We start from the raw sequence: 12618 nt of genomic DNA, 5'->3' as shown, positions 1-12618 counted from the left end.
CTCGATCTTGAATCTCGACACCCTCACTATTTTGACTCGGCCTTGGATCTTAGCATTATCTTTGTCTCGACCTCAGACCTCAACGCCAACCCTATCTCAGTCTCAGACTTCGACACTATTTATTCTCATAGTCACTCAACATCAACCTCACTCGCTTATCCCTCTTCAAGGCGGATCAACACTCTATGGAATCCATTGAAAACACGTGCGAACAACGATGACGATGACAAATAGTTCAAAATATGGGGCATCATATGAATGATGAAGCAGATCTAGCTTCCATAAGATTGATGAAGAGGAGGGTAATGTCCAACGTAGAGATTTTCTCCTGACAACTATATATCAACCCTAAAGGACGGGAGCTCTCTCTCTTTTATCTCTTCTTCCTACTCTAGTATTATACCTTAAGTAAATCATAACTTGAGCGTTAAAGTGGTCTATCAGAATTTCTCCGACGTCAGTCTAATTCTCCGTTGAAGTATGTTTCATGTCCTCCTCACTCTCCTCATCAACGACCTCCAGGGAGTGCACGTGTTGGATCATTCATTGACTAATGGCTTAATTATCCACGGTATTTGACCGGAACCGCCTAGATATATCATAAAGAATTAAGATTTTTTATGAGTAATAATAAGCACACATCGAATGACAAAAACTTTCTACTATTAGTACAAATAAAAATCTTGACTTTCTACTTTCTAGATTTATTATGATTTTCGCCTCTCAACGTTTTTGGTTTTCTCGCTGGATTTGGGCTACATTGGGCCGGATTTTGCTCCGAGTTGGGCCTGAACCGGCTAGATCTGACTCGAACTGGCGAACCAGGGAAACCGGTTCACCTCGTGTCAGTCTCAGAATCTTCCGACGGAACGTCTCTCCCGGCGCTCTCTCTTTCTTCGTTCGGTAGTAGACGAGGAGGGCTTTCTGCGGCAGAGCGGCAGCGAGCCCATCGCGCGAGCTCGGAGACGAGCAGAAAATCATCAGTATCAATCCTGTTCGGTGCAGGTAAGAGCTTCCCCTCTTCGTGCTGTTTGGATTTCATGTGCCCGTCATGTGTTTCGAAGTGAGTGTGCGTTTGGGTTTAGGTGATCCGTGGGATCCTTTTATACTAAAACATTGTTTTTTATAAGAAGATGAGATTTTTGACCGATTGGCGTTATCGTGGTCTGTAAATCAGAATCGGGAGTCAATTTATAGATAGGATCCTCCTTCCCTAGATCCTAGAATATTGTCAGGCAGTTCAGAAGAAGATTAAGGAAGGAGTGGAGCTCCATTGGATTCTGTTTCTGCATATCGTCGCGTTGATTATATTCCTGGTTTTGTTTAAGCTGATTTTCAAGGATAAATCCTTGTTGGATTCTTCTCCTCCTCGACTAATGTCAAAACCAACATTTTATAGCTATCTGTTGAGATGTGATGCTAAATGTACAGTAGGAGCAAAGAGAGAGGTTCTTTACAATCCTTTTGAAACCAGCAAATTGTAAACGATATATTCCTAAAATCTTTACGTTGAATTCAACCTCTAACTGTCCATGCCTAATATCTGTGAGTCAAACTTGCCGTCTCCTAATCATTAATCTAGCATCATTTTAAAGATGTACCAACTAGTAATACAGTCATACTAAGTTTTCTTTCATTTTATCATCTATAGGAGTTATGCCTAATTTCACTTGAATAATAGTATTTCCATTTTCTTTAAGTAATACACACATTAATTTTTTTTTTATCAATCCCTCATGTTGAGGGGGTTTTTATACCGTGGCATTGGTAGTGGAGTATTGTATAACTAGATGTGAGATGAGTGTATTTAAGGAGTATGCATGACATTTATGACTACTGTGATAGAGTTAACATCATCTGTAATTAGCCAATATAATTTATGGCCTGTGGTATGCCATTCATGAACACAAGTAAGTTGCCTGGTAGATGAAAATTACAGAAACTGAGCTAGGATGTAGGATCATGTTCAAAGAAGACAAATCAGTTGACAAGCAAATCAATTTAATATTAGTGGTGCAAGGAGAAGTAGACTAAGGACGAAGGACTTGTAGCAACAAACAAGAGTTTGATGTATACAAAAGGTTCACGTAGCTAATGCCAAGTATTTAGGATCGTTGGAATGTTGTATTGTTCATGTCACACTTTTATGTTTTAATTTAATTTATACTTCTTTAGGGCACTAAAAGAAAACATAAACTTTCATTTGAATATATGAGAGCATTTAGGTGTAGTTATAATAGATGATAAAATGAGAGAAAAATAGTTTGAGATAGTATGAACATACTTAAATGTGACTGATACACAGTAGAGTTAAATCTATTAGAATAAAAGGTGAAGGGAGGTTGATGAGAAAACATTAGTCATTTAATAAAAAATGTGATTTGAATATTACAAGTGATATAACCTTGAATAGAGTTCAATGGATTCATTAGCTTTATATAGTTGACCTCCAAACAGTTGGGACACGACTTGATGAAGATCATTATATATATATATATATATATAGCCTTGCAGAAAATTTCTGTGTATATTTTCTCGTGAATAATGACCCTAAATTTCCATTTTTTATTTAAAAAATTAATAGCATGGTCGATGTAAGATATTAGTGTGACATGTTGTATCTTAACCAAAGACAATTTATGCAATATTATCAGCATTCCTGAACATTTTCTAGTTGCTGCAAGCATGTTCATGCTATATTTCTCTGCAATTCTGTTAAGTGTGATAATCTGATCTTACTTTCAAAAGATATTACAGGAAAGCCTTGAGCTGCAATGCACCGTGTGGCCAGTGCAGGTAACACCTCCAATTCAACACGCCCTCGGAAGGAGAAACGCTTGACATATGTTCTGAATGATGCAGATAACACAAAGGTTTCCTTTAAATTCTTATTGTTTTTCCAGCTAGTATATTATGTTCCTGATCTGCTGTTCCAAGATATATTTTGTATCTTGACATAAAAAATATTGTTTCATTCAAATTGTTGCCTTTGTATGCAGCATTGTGCAGGTATTAATTGTTTGGCTGTCCTAAATTCTACTACTCCCGGTAGTTGTGATTATCTTTTCACGGGGGGCAGAGATGGGACATTGAAAGGATGGGCATTAAGTAAAAATGACGCTACCTATTCAGCTACATTTGAGTCCCATGTAGATTGGGTATTTCTCCATTAAACTTAAGTCCATTTCCATTTAACTTAGTTGCTCTTTCTTCAGTTTCTTTTTCCTTATAATGTATGTATCTCATCTTCGCTTCCAGTGGAAAACTGGCTAGCTTAGTAACAATAAAAACAGTACTAATGTTGTTGGTCCTTAAGACTACTTTTACTGGCATTGTATAATGAACTGAGTACTAAACAGTCCAAGATCACCTCATAAAAATGCAAATACCAATGATTTGACTACATCTCTGTGGTATTTGTTCCCTTAGGAAACAGAGTAGATAATCTTGTATTGTATGGAATTCTATGTTTTGTACATTTTTCATGTGTTAGCTTGTCTTATAGCTTGCATAATTTTCCTAATACATCAAATGAATCTGAGTTTGATTATTGTTGTAGTAATTAATGTGGTAGTAAGAGCATTAGTTTGCTTTTGGTGTATATAAAGTCAATTCATTTAGAGTGGTATATCATAGAAATATTTTGTGACCATTGAAATCTGCAATGAGGTTGGAGGAATAGCCTAGTAGATCTGTAATTTAAAACCTGTTTAGAAGTTTCCAGTTTCCGTTTGCATTAGAAGTATTATGCAATTATCAACTTAACCAAGATACACTATTCAATATCTAATTAAAATCTCACAGTGTTATTATCAGTTTACTTTATTTAATCTGCAACTGTAATACAGGTCAATGATGCAGTTATGGCTGGTAGCAACCTTGTTTCCTGTTCTTCAGACACCACCCTGAAGGTTCTTCATTTAAATTTGGTTATTGTTGATGTAAAGAAGTTAATCTATGTTAAATTGTCCTTATTCTTTTTTCCACAGATATGGAATCCCTTGTCTGATGGTGTTTGCATGAGAACTCTTCGTCAACATTCTGACTATGTCATATGTCTTGCTGCCGCTGAGAAAAATGTATCCAATTTAACTTTTTAACTGCAAAAGTAGCTTTGTTAATATGCTGTGGTTGGATACTATGTGTGTAGTTGTCTAAATTCTTTTTTGTTTTCTTTGGTTTTGAAATTTCTGATTCCTTTTCTACTGTTAACTGTGTTAGAGCAATATAGTTGCCTCTGCGGGGCTTGGTGGTGAGGTTTTCATATGGGACATTGATGCAGCTCTCCTTCCAATTGTAAAGTTTGTTGATCCGAAAGAAGACGAACATTCTAATGGGACAGTGGGACCTCCTATTTCAAGCCTACGGGGTATTAATGCTGGAAACAACATATCTTTTCATAACAATCAATCTGGTGGATATTGTCCAATTGCTGTCAAAGGCCATAAGGAGTCAGTTTATGCCTTGGCTATGAATAACAGTGGAACCTTGCTTGTTTCTGGTGGAACTGAGAAGGTGCTTAAATTCTGAATAAACATGTTCCACATTTGAATTATGGAAAAGAAACTCTTCTGAATGTGGATATTTTGATATTTATTAGCGTACCTATTGACTTTCTATAGGTTATACGGGTTTGGGATCCAAGAACTGGTTCAAAAGTTCTAAAGCTTAGAGGGCATACTGACAATATCAGGGCTTTGCTTCTTGATTCCACAGGAAGGTGTGTACTTTTTTTTTGTATCCTAAGACCAACGCGATTATGTTTCTCAGCTTTCTACTTTTTGGTGTTACTGTTCTATTTATGCATTTCAATTGGATTCATGTGAATGTATCATGCAATACAGGATATCATTGGCACTGTCTACTGCAAGACTGATAATAGTTACTAAACTGTGTATTAGTATGTCTCTGCAAGTTTTTTCTTCTTGATTTTAGGAACTTTACAAATGCAAGTTAGCTCTATGATTTTTGGCTTCTATTCAAGGATCCGATGATTAGTGCTATCGCAAAGCAAAGAAACTCTCCTTTTATGGGATTTGCAAAAAGTTCTGATCTATATCAATTAATCTTACTTTTTTTTTTTGCTGATTGGACTCGCTTGATGTTACTTTTTTGTTTCGGAATTATTGTTTGACATCATAATGAAAAATTTGTTTGTTAATGTATGTTGCAGATTCTGCCTATCAGGTTCATCTGATTCAATGATCCGGTAAGACATACCCCTCGTACTAAATCCTCTTCAATTTGGTTTGGATTTCAGGCATCAAATTCTTTTCTTTTTCCATTTCATGGATTATCTATCAATAAGCTTTTGCTTTATCCTTAAATCGGTAGCTAATTTTTTGGTCATCATTGTTTTCTGTAGTCTATGGGATCTTGGTCAGCAACGTTGTGTGCATTCTTATGCCGTCCATACTGATTCTGTATGGGCTCTTGCCAGCAACCCAGCATTCACACATGTTTACAGTGGTGGGAGAGACCAATCTGTAAGTATAAGAATTCTCACACCTGCCCTTTGTAAAAAAAGTTATCTGTTCCCTAATCTACACACTGTATGATTCTGTTTTTGTTAGTTGTACCTGACAGACTTGTCTACAAGAGAAAGCCTTTTGCTCTACACAAAAGAAGAACACCCTATTTTACAGATGGCATTACAGGATGATAGTATATGGATTGCGACTACAGCTTCGTCTGTACATAGGTTGCCAGCTGAAGGACGAAATCCACAAAAAGTTTTAGAAAGAGGTGGTTGCTTTTTAGCGGGAAATTTGTCATTCACAAGGGCAAGAGCCTCTTTAGAAGGATCAACCCCTGTAAGTCATAGTTTCCACTGAACTCTATGAATATTAGTCCTACAAAGTGCTTTTGGCTATTAATTTAACTAATCTCTTATTATTTCTCATTGGCACAACAACCCATATGAGATAGCCTATATATGGGTAAGAGGTGCATGCCAGTCTAATAGTTTCTAGTACTGATTGTGTTACAGTAATTTGACCGTGCTTCTAGTTTTTGGAACTAGTCCATAGGAATTGTTATTTACTTTCAGTCCTATTCATTTGAGTTTAATTATCTAATGAAGGATCTGAATAAACTCTTCCTTTTGTAGGTTCCTGTATACAAAGAACCATCTTTCACCGTTTCTGGAATCCCAGGAATCGTAAAATATGAAATCTTGAACAACAGAAGATATGTGCTGACCAAGGTGAATATGATGTTCTGTCTTATAAATTTTTGTTGCACTTGGTTAACTTCTATGGCTCTATTTTGACCTTGCAAACTAGTGACATTCTTACAGGATACAGCAGGTTCAGTTAAACTGTGGGAGATTACCAAGGGTGTTGTGATTGAGGACTATGGCAAGGTTCTTTCATACTTAGGATTAATATACCATATATCATAATTACACATGGTTCCATAATATATTGGGTGTTTGTGCATTAGCACACTGACATGAAATCCATCTAACTATTCTGCATTTCTTTTCGCACTTGGCAGGTTTCTTTTGATGAAAAGAAGGAAGAGCTATTTGAAATGGTACATTTTCATGCATGGATCATGTTTGATGTCAATACTTATTTTCGCATGTTATCTTCACATCTAAGAAACCTTTTGATGTTTATTTTTCGAAGGTGAGTATACCTGCATGGTTTACAATGGACACACGACTTGGAAGTTTGTCTGTCCATTTGGATACTCCTCAATGCTTTTCTGCTGAGATGTATGCCATGGACTTGAATATGACAGGAGCACCAGAAGATCTCAAGGTCAAAACATTTAACCATTTTTTGTACGATTTGAAACTGACTTTAGTTTCATAAAGCAACCATCTCTTGGTGACTTAGAATTACTGCTTAATATCAATGAAAATAGGGTCACTTAGATATATTAAACTAGATGTGTATATGCTATATGAAGGACCCAAGTTTTTTTATTTTTTATTTTAACACTATTGGGGTGATCTCACATTTGAATTCTCCAGATAAACCTAGCTCAGGAGACACTCCGTGGTTTGTTGGTCCATTGGATGGCTAAAAGAAGGCATAAAGCTGGGTCACATGCTTCATCGAATGGAGATGTTACATCTACAAATGATATTGTAAAAAATCACCCACACTCAAAAATTGAAGTGGATGATGGTTCAGACAACTACAATTTTGGTATTCTCCCTTCTTTTGAATTTTCTACAGTTTCACCTCCATCAATAGTTACAGAGGGTTCACATGGAGGTCCATGGAGAAAGAAGATCACAGATTTAGATGGGACAGAAGATGAGAAGGATCTTCCTTGGTGGTGTATGGAATGTGTTTTAAATGGTCGATTGCCTCCAAGAGAAAATACAAAGTAACACATCAAATTTTATTGTATTTTCTGCTCACAAAATTTTCTTTCTTTTCACTTTTCTGCCCCCATTATATTTGTTATATTTACTTAAACACTTAAAACAAATGTTCTCGCATAGTGAGTTTGACTCTCTTCTTTCCTCCATTTGTAGTTAAATATATTCCTCCAAAGTTAAGTATTATTATGTTCAAATTTGATTTTTCTTAGTTGAAGAATTAAGGAGGCTTGGTTTTGTTCTCAAAACCACTTTGTTATAGAAGTTTCAACTGCATGTCTGAAGAACACAGGTTAAAGTGACTATCAAAGTTGCTGGTTCTCCTATATGACTGACTACTTACAATTAGCAAACTATAGTCGAAGTTCTCATTATAGATAAGGCTACATTTTAACTACTACCTTTGCCTCATCTTTTGCCATATATTTCTTTTACTTCACTTGTTAGCTGGATCTCTGTGGATTCATGCTTAAATTTCATTGTGGAATAAGTTTCTATTTGTTTTACCTCCAAACTTCCATAAGACTATACTTTCTTTTTCAGATCAGTTTCATTACTCAGCTATTATTTGTAGAGATGATTTATAAGTGTCATTTTATTAAGAATGAGAAATCAGATTATTTACATGTGTGCATGAGATAATTTGTAGGTTATTTTACTTTTCTCAATAACCTTTTTGCCTGAATTTCTTTATTCTTCATTATTAGGTGTAGCTTTCATTTGCAAGCTTGCGAAGGTTCCAATATGCAAATAATAACACAAGGCAAATTGAGTGCACCTCGGATACTGAGGATTAACAAAGTAAGTAACAGTTTGTAGCAGTTAATCTGTGTCACACTTCAAAAATACCTGATTGTTGTATTAGTTATGTTGGATTCTTTTCTGCACCAAGTTTTTGTAATCCAATCTTGTTGTAGATTCTGAACTGGTTCTCCCGTGCATGGCAGTCCTCATTCCTGTATTCACAGATATCATAAACATCCACTAGTTAAAATGCAGTGAATCATTATATTACATACTAAACAAAGTAATTTGTTGCAAAACATAGGATAACTATTTGATCCGTGCTATGTTAATTGCAATTTTAGCACACACTAAAGTTAGCCATTAAGTTTTAACTACTTAATTGTGTATCCTTCCCTCTAATAAAGTGGTTCTCAACAACTTCTCTGTATTATTTCCTTTTACAGGTGATAAATTATGTTCTGGAAAAGATGGTTCTCGACAAACCATTGGAAGGTGGAAGCTCTGATGGCTCATCTGGTTTGGGATTGAGTACGAAACTGTCTCAGGTTTCTTCAATCGGCGATGTCTCCCTCCGGTCAGGGATGAAACCTTGGCAAAAGACGAAACCAAGCATCGAAATCTTGTGCAATAACCAGGTAATCTCCACAAAGGCCACAATTTTTTTTTTTTAAACTTTTTAAATTCACATATCAACATACAAATATCATTGTGTTCACTCTTGTTCAATGAGGGCAGGTGCTGTCACCTGAAATGAGTTTGGCCACAGTTCGAGCGTATATATGGAAGAAGCCAGAAGACTTGATCTTGAACTACAGAGTGGCCCAGAACAAATAGCTACCTTGTAAATTAGATCTGAAAATACACAGCCTTTGCCACTCAGTTGTTGTTTTGCCTGTCCATTAACATGAATAAATAAACTATTTTGAAACTATAAATGTTGTATTAATAGGTGAATGCCTGGGTTTTGTAAATTGTCATATTTTTTTGGAACAATTGTTGTAATTGAAGGAGTGCTGAATCTTTGTAACTGATCGAGGAAGGAATAAGATTGTTCATGTATCTGTGGGCCGGCCCATGGGCTGCCAATTCACTCTTCAGATATTTCACGGCCCATGGGCCGCCAAGTCACGATTTCGCGGAACGGGAGGAAGGTCGCCGTCGAGCTCCGGCCAAAATTTGAAACCCTCTTCTTAAGCGGGCACCGCCATGGGAGGGGACGGGAGCTCCTCGCTGATTAGGGCGAGCGGGATGGAGAAGGGTTTGGTCTCGATCGATCGGTGGAATGAGGGGAGCCAGGCGTACTTCCTCACTCACCTCCACGACGACCACACCGCGGGCCTCTCCGCCGCCTGGCGCCGCGGCCCGCTCTTCTGCTCGCCCGTTACGGCCAGCCTCCTCCCCTTCAGGTTTCGCGGGTTCGACGTCTCCTTGATTAGGGTTATCGAAGTCGGCGCCACCCGAGCCCTCGACCTCGTCTCCCCCGCCTCCGGAGCACCGGTGCGGGTTCTCGTCACGGCCATCGATGCCCACCACTGCCCCGGTACTCGATCTCTCGTTCCTCCACTTGTCACTTCGCTGTTACAGTTTATGATTCGGCTTGGTGGAAAAGATGGTAGAATTTCTTAATGGTGTTTACTTTTTATCAACTCAGTTTTGGATGAATCAGTTCGTCAGGATTGTGACGTCGAAAGATAAGACTGGGTCTCTTATTAGCTGGCGCGAATTAGCTCTAGAAAGGTTCTCATTGCAGTAAAATCAACTAGTGGTGCTTCAACAGCATTTCAAACTTTTGATTTTTTTTTTACTATCCCATCGTTAATGGTGATATTGATGGTTACACAAAATTTGTTTACTCTAGATTCAGTTTTGAATGAATAATTGGATGGTTACTCAAAATTTTGATGCTAAAAATTGGATGTTTAGTGTATATAGTACTATGATGGTCGTGATCTTCCATATTATTCCAAACTTTGGATTTGGGTACTGTCCTATCATTTTTGGACAATGATTTCTAGGAAGGACGGCTTGTGTTAACAATGTATGCGATTTTATTAGGTGCTCTGATGTACTTGTTTCATGGAACATTTGGATGGGTGCTGTATACTGGAGATTTTAGGTGGGAACTTTCATCTGAAAGGTCACAATTGGCAAAGAGGATGCTTCTTGATGTTCTCCAAGGCAATACAATTGATGTCCTTTATATGGATAACACCTACTGCAATCCATCTTTTTCTTTTCCTCCTCGAGAAGTAGCTACTAAGCAAGTATGTTTTCTGTTCTATGTTTTATAGAATGTCAACAAGTGTGTAGAACCTGAACTACTGTATTGCCTGGTACATGGGCGCAGAGAACTAGTAGAATACTGCCATATTAAGCTGGTCAGATAATATATATATTCATGAAAATTGATATATTCTGCACATTTACTTTATTTATTAACATGTATCATTGTAGGTTTATGGAACCATCAGGAATCTCCAAGCAAAAGCTTTCTGAACTGTTCTGTGTCTTATCGTCTGTAGCTACAAGTATAGCTTGTAATGGTTATTGTTTCAGATGGAGTTACAAGTTTAATTACAACTCTAGCCAGATATGAATTATTTTGTTAATTTTCAAAAAGAGGCTCTAATTTTCCTTTTTTTCTTTCCAGTTTCATGATTAGGATTAACTTAGTAGATCAGTACTTTATTTTCTGTATTAGGATTGTAACAACTATCCCTTGTGTGTGTGTGTGTGTGTGAATTTTTTTGAACTATAGCAATATGCTGATTGGCTTGTATGCTTCAGGATAGTGGAAGTCTTCAGCTAACCAAGCGTCTGCTTCTCTGGTTGCCTATTAAGTTTTTATTTAGTATTCTTGTGTAACAGTTATTGCATATGGAAGTAATTAAATCTAAAAATGTTAGTATCACAGAACAAATTAAGCAGGTAAAAAAACTGAAAGATCAAGTGCTGGATTCTTTTACTCGTCCAGGGAAATGATTACTCACTCTTTGCATATTGGAATATTACTTGTTAGAAGAGTCAATGAACTTCAAAACATGCAAAAGACAATTTCTTTGAGAGGAGGATCTTTTATTCTGATACAACTTCAATCAATTCCTTTTTTTTTCCCTTTTTTGTACTTGTTTACTGCTCAGGTGTGGCTATTAAGTTCCTAGTTAATTTGGGTGTGATATTGGCAGGTAATTGATATAATTGTTATGCATCCTGACCATGACATTGTCATTGCTATTGGTAATCTTGGAAAAGAAGAGCTACTGGTCAATATATCCAAAGCTCTGAATATAAAGGTTTGCTATTTATTTTCTGCAATTAAGACAATGTTGATACTCTGTTTAGCAAATTCGATGTTTCATAGTTGGTGAGACAGCTTATAACCCATTTTCATGTTCTTGTCAAAGGTTCATGTGAAGTTTCTGCATTTCCTCTGTCTCTTTATAGCAATACATGTTTTTCCCCCTTTGATCATACATACAGATACACACAAACATATGTATTAGATAAGTTGCAACTGATTGCTATAAACTTTGGTGTTTCCTCTTCAGATTCGTGTCTGGCCTGAACGTTTGCGAACCATGCACCTTCTTGGATACAAGGACGTATTCACAACAAACACTTCTCTCACGAGAGTACGAGCTATTCCTCGATATAGTTTTACCTTTGAAACAATTGATGGATTGAATCAGATGCGTCCCACCATCGGAATTATGCCCTCTGGTCTACCATGGTTGTTGGACACCTCAAAAAACACCACTCTTTACACATCTCTAAAGAGTCATCAGTCCGAAGCTTCCCCGGACCTGCTACAAGATATGCCCCATGTTAGAAAGTTGAAGCACAATGCCTACTGTGTTCCATATTCTGAGCACTCATGCTTCTCTGAGATTGCACAATTCATCAAGGTCTTACAGCCATCAAATATTTCCGGGATCGTGTCTTCAACCTATATTTACATCAACCCTCGTTACTACTTCAGTCGTGTCGACCGATATCTTTCTGACAAATCATGTGAGAGCTCCAAATCTGGCAAATCTGAAGTCGACAAAATGGGATCATCCAGTGGATGTAAACCTTCTTGGCAAGTGAGAAAAGAATGGAAAATCAAATATGTTAGTTTGACGTCAAGTGGGCATGTACGACGAGTCTCTGGATTACCAAGGGCAAGGCGTGGCGCAAAGATCGAGGCAAGTGACTCAGTTTCGAGTTCTTAAGAATCTATGACTGTTCATGCTTTTGATAGAGCTGTCTACAAACAATATATGGACACTTTTTTTTTTTTGTTTCTTGTTGGAAAACAATGTGCAAGATTATGAAATGTTGATGAAGGATTGGAATGCTTGTTGTAGTTGAATTCAGAAAAGGAAATTGTATGATCCGGTTTGATTTGTATTTTTTGTTGTGCTTAGTCTGATGCGACCTAGACACAAAATTGGTTGTGCCAAGATGAGTTAGGATATGAGAATTCCCTTAGTCTGATGCGACACAAAATTGGTTGTGCCAAAAATACGATAAAAAAAATCAAAATTAAA

At 37.1% G+C, this 12618-nt stretch overlaps 2 protein-coding genes across 3 annotated transcripts; both read left to right on the top strand.

Moving 5' to 3' along the window:
- Positions 1 to 889: 889 nt before the first annotated feature.
- LOC141836616 (uncharacterized) lies at positions 890 to 9145 on the top strand. Of its 2 annotated transcripts, XM_074724122.1 has the most exons (19): positions 890 to 1005; positions 2758 to 2873; positions 3000 to 3158; positions 3849 to 3911; positions 3990 to 4079; positions 4222 to 4515; positions 4623 to 4720; positions 5174 to 5209; positions 5366 to 5486; positions 5574 to 5813; positions 6110 to 6205; positions 6299 to 6364; positions 6499 to 6537; positions 6633 to 6767; positions 6983 to 7160; positions 7230 to 7344; positions 8047 to 8140; positions 8530 to 8721; positions 8822 to 9145. In XM_074724122.1, exons 2-19 carry the CDS (start codon positions 2775 to 2777, stop codon positions 8918 to 8920), a joined length of 2214 nt encoding a protein of 737 aa, XP_074580223.1. In that variant the 5' UTR covers positions 890 to 1005; positions 2758 to 2774; the 3' UTR covers positions 8921 to 9145. The 2 variants fall into 2 exon arrangements, with proteins under 2 accessions (XP_074580223.1, XP_074580221.1); XM_074724120.1 differs by having other exon boundaries at positions 891 to 1005; positions 6983 to 7344.
- Positions 9146 to 9334: 189 nt separating this feature from the next.
- LOC141836324 (uncharacterized) lies at positions 9335 to 12412 on the top strand. The gene is made up of 4 exons (XM_074723789.1): positions 9335 to 9626; positions 10142 to 10350; positions 11272 to 11379; positions 11635 to 12412. Exons 1-4 carry the CDS (start codon positions 9335 to 9337, stop codon positions 12298 to 12300), a joined length of 1275 nt encoding a protein of 424 aa, XP_074579890.1. The 3' UTR covers positions 12301 to 12412.
- Positions 12413 to 12618: the final 206 nt, after the last annotated feature.

The sequence above is a fragment of the Curcuma longa genome, chromosome 10 (assembly GCF_044706935.1).
Source record: "Curcuma longa cultivar G26 ecotype Majalengka, Jawa Barat chromosome 10, ITB_CL_G26_1.1, whole genome shotgun sequence".
Taxonomy (NCBI): domain Eukaryota; kingdom Viridiplantae; phylum Streptophyta; class Magnoliopsida; order Zingiberales; family Zingiberaceae; genus Curcuma; species Curcuma longa.
The sequence above is the reverse complement of the archived record's forward strand: the minus strand, read 5'-3'. Positions and strand labels throughout refer to the sequence as shown.

What these genes read in the sequence shown, in the direction of transcription:
- LOC141836324 (XM_074723789.1), top strand. Translation starts at nt 9,335, where the DNA reads ATGGAGAAGGGTTTGGTCTCGATCGATCGGTGGAATGAGGGGAGCCAG. An exon ending in GAGAAGTAGCTACTAAGCAA is followed by an intron (nt 10,351 to 11,271) that starts GTATGTTTTCTG and finishes TGATATTGGCAG; the next exon opens with GTAATTGATATAATTGTTAT. An exon ending in CCAAAGCTCTGAATATAAAG is followed by an intron (nt 11,380 to 11,634) that starts GTTTGCTATTTA and finishes TTTCCTCTTCAG; the next exon opens with ATTCGTGTCTGGCCTGAACG.
- LOC141836616 (XM_074724120.1), top strand. Translation starts at nt 2,775, where the DNA reads ATGCACCGTGTGGCCAGTGCAGGTAACACCTCCAATTCAACACGCCCT. An exon ending in TGATTGAGGACTATGGCAAG is followed by an intron (nt 6,365 to 6,498) that starts GTTCTTTCATAC and finishes CGCACTTGGCAG; the next exon opens with GTTTCTTTTGATGAAAAGAA. An exon ending in AAATCTTGTGCAATAACCAG is followed by an intron (nt 8,722 to 8,821) that starts GTAATCTCCACA and finishes CAATGAGGGCAG; the next exon opens with GTGCTGTCACCTGAAATGAG.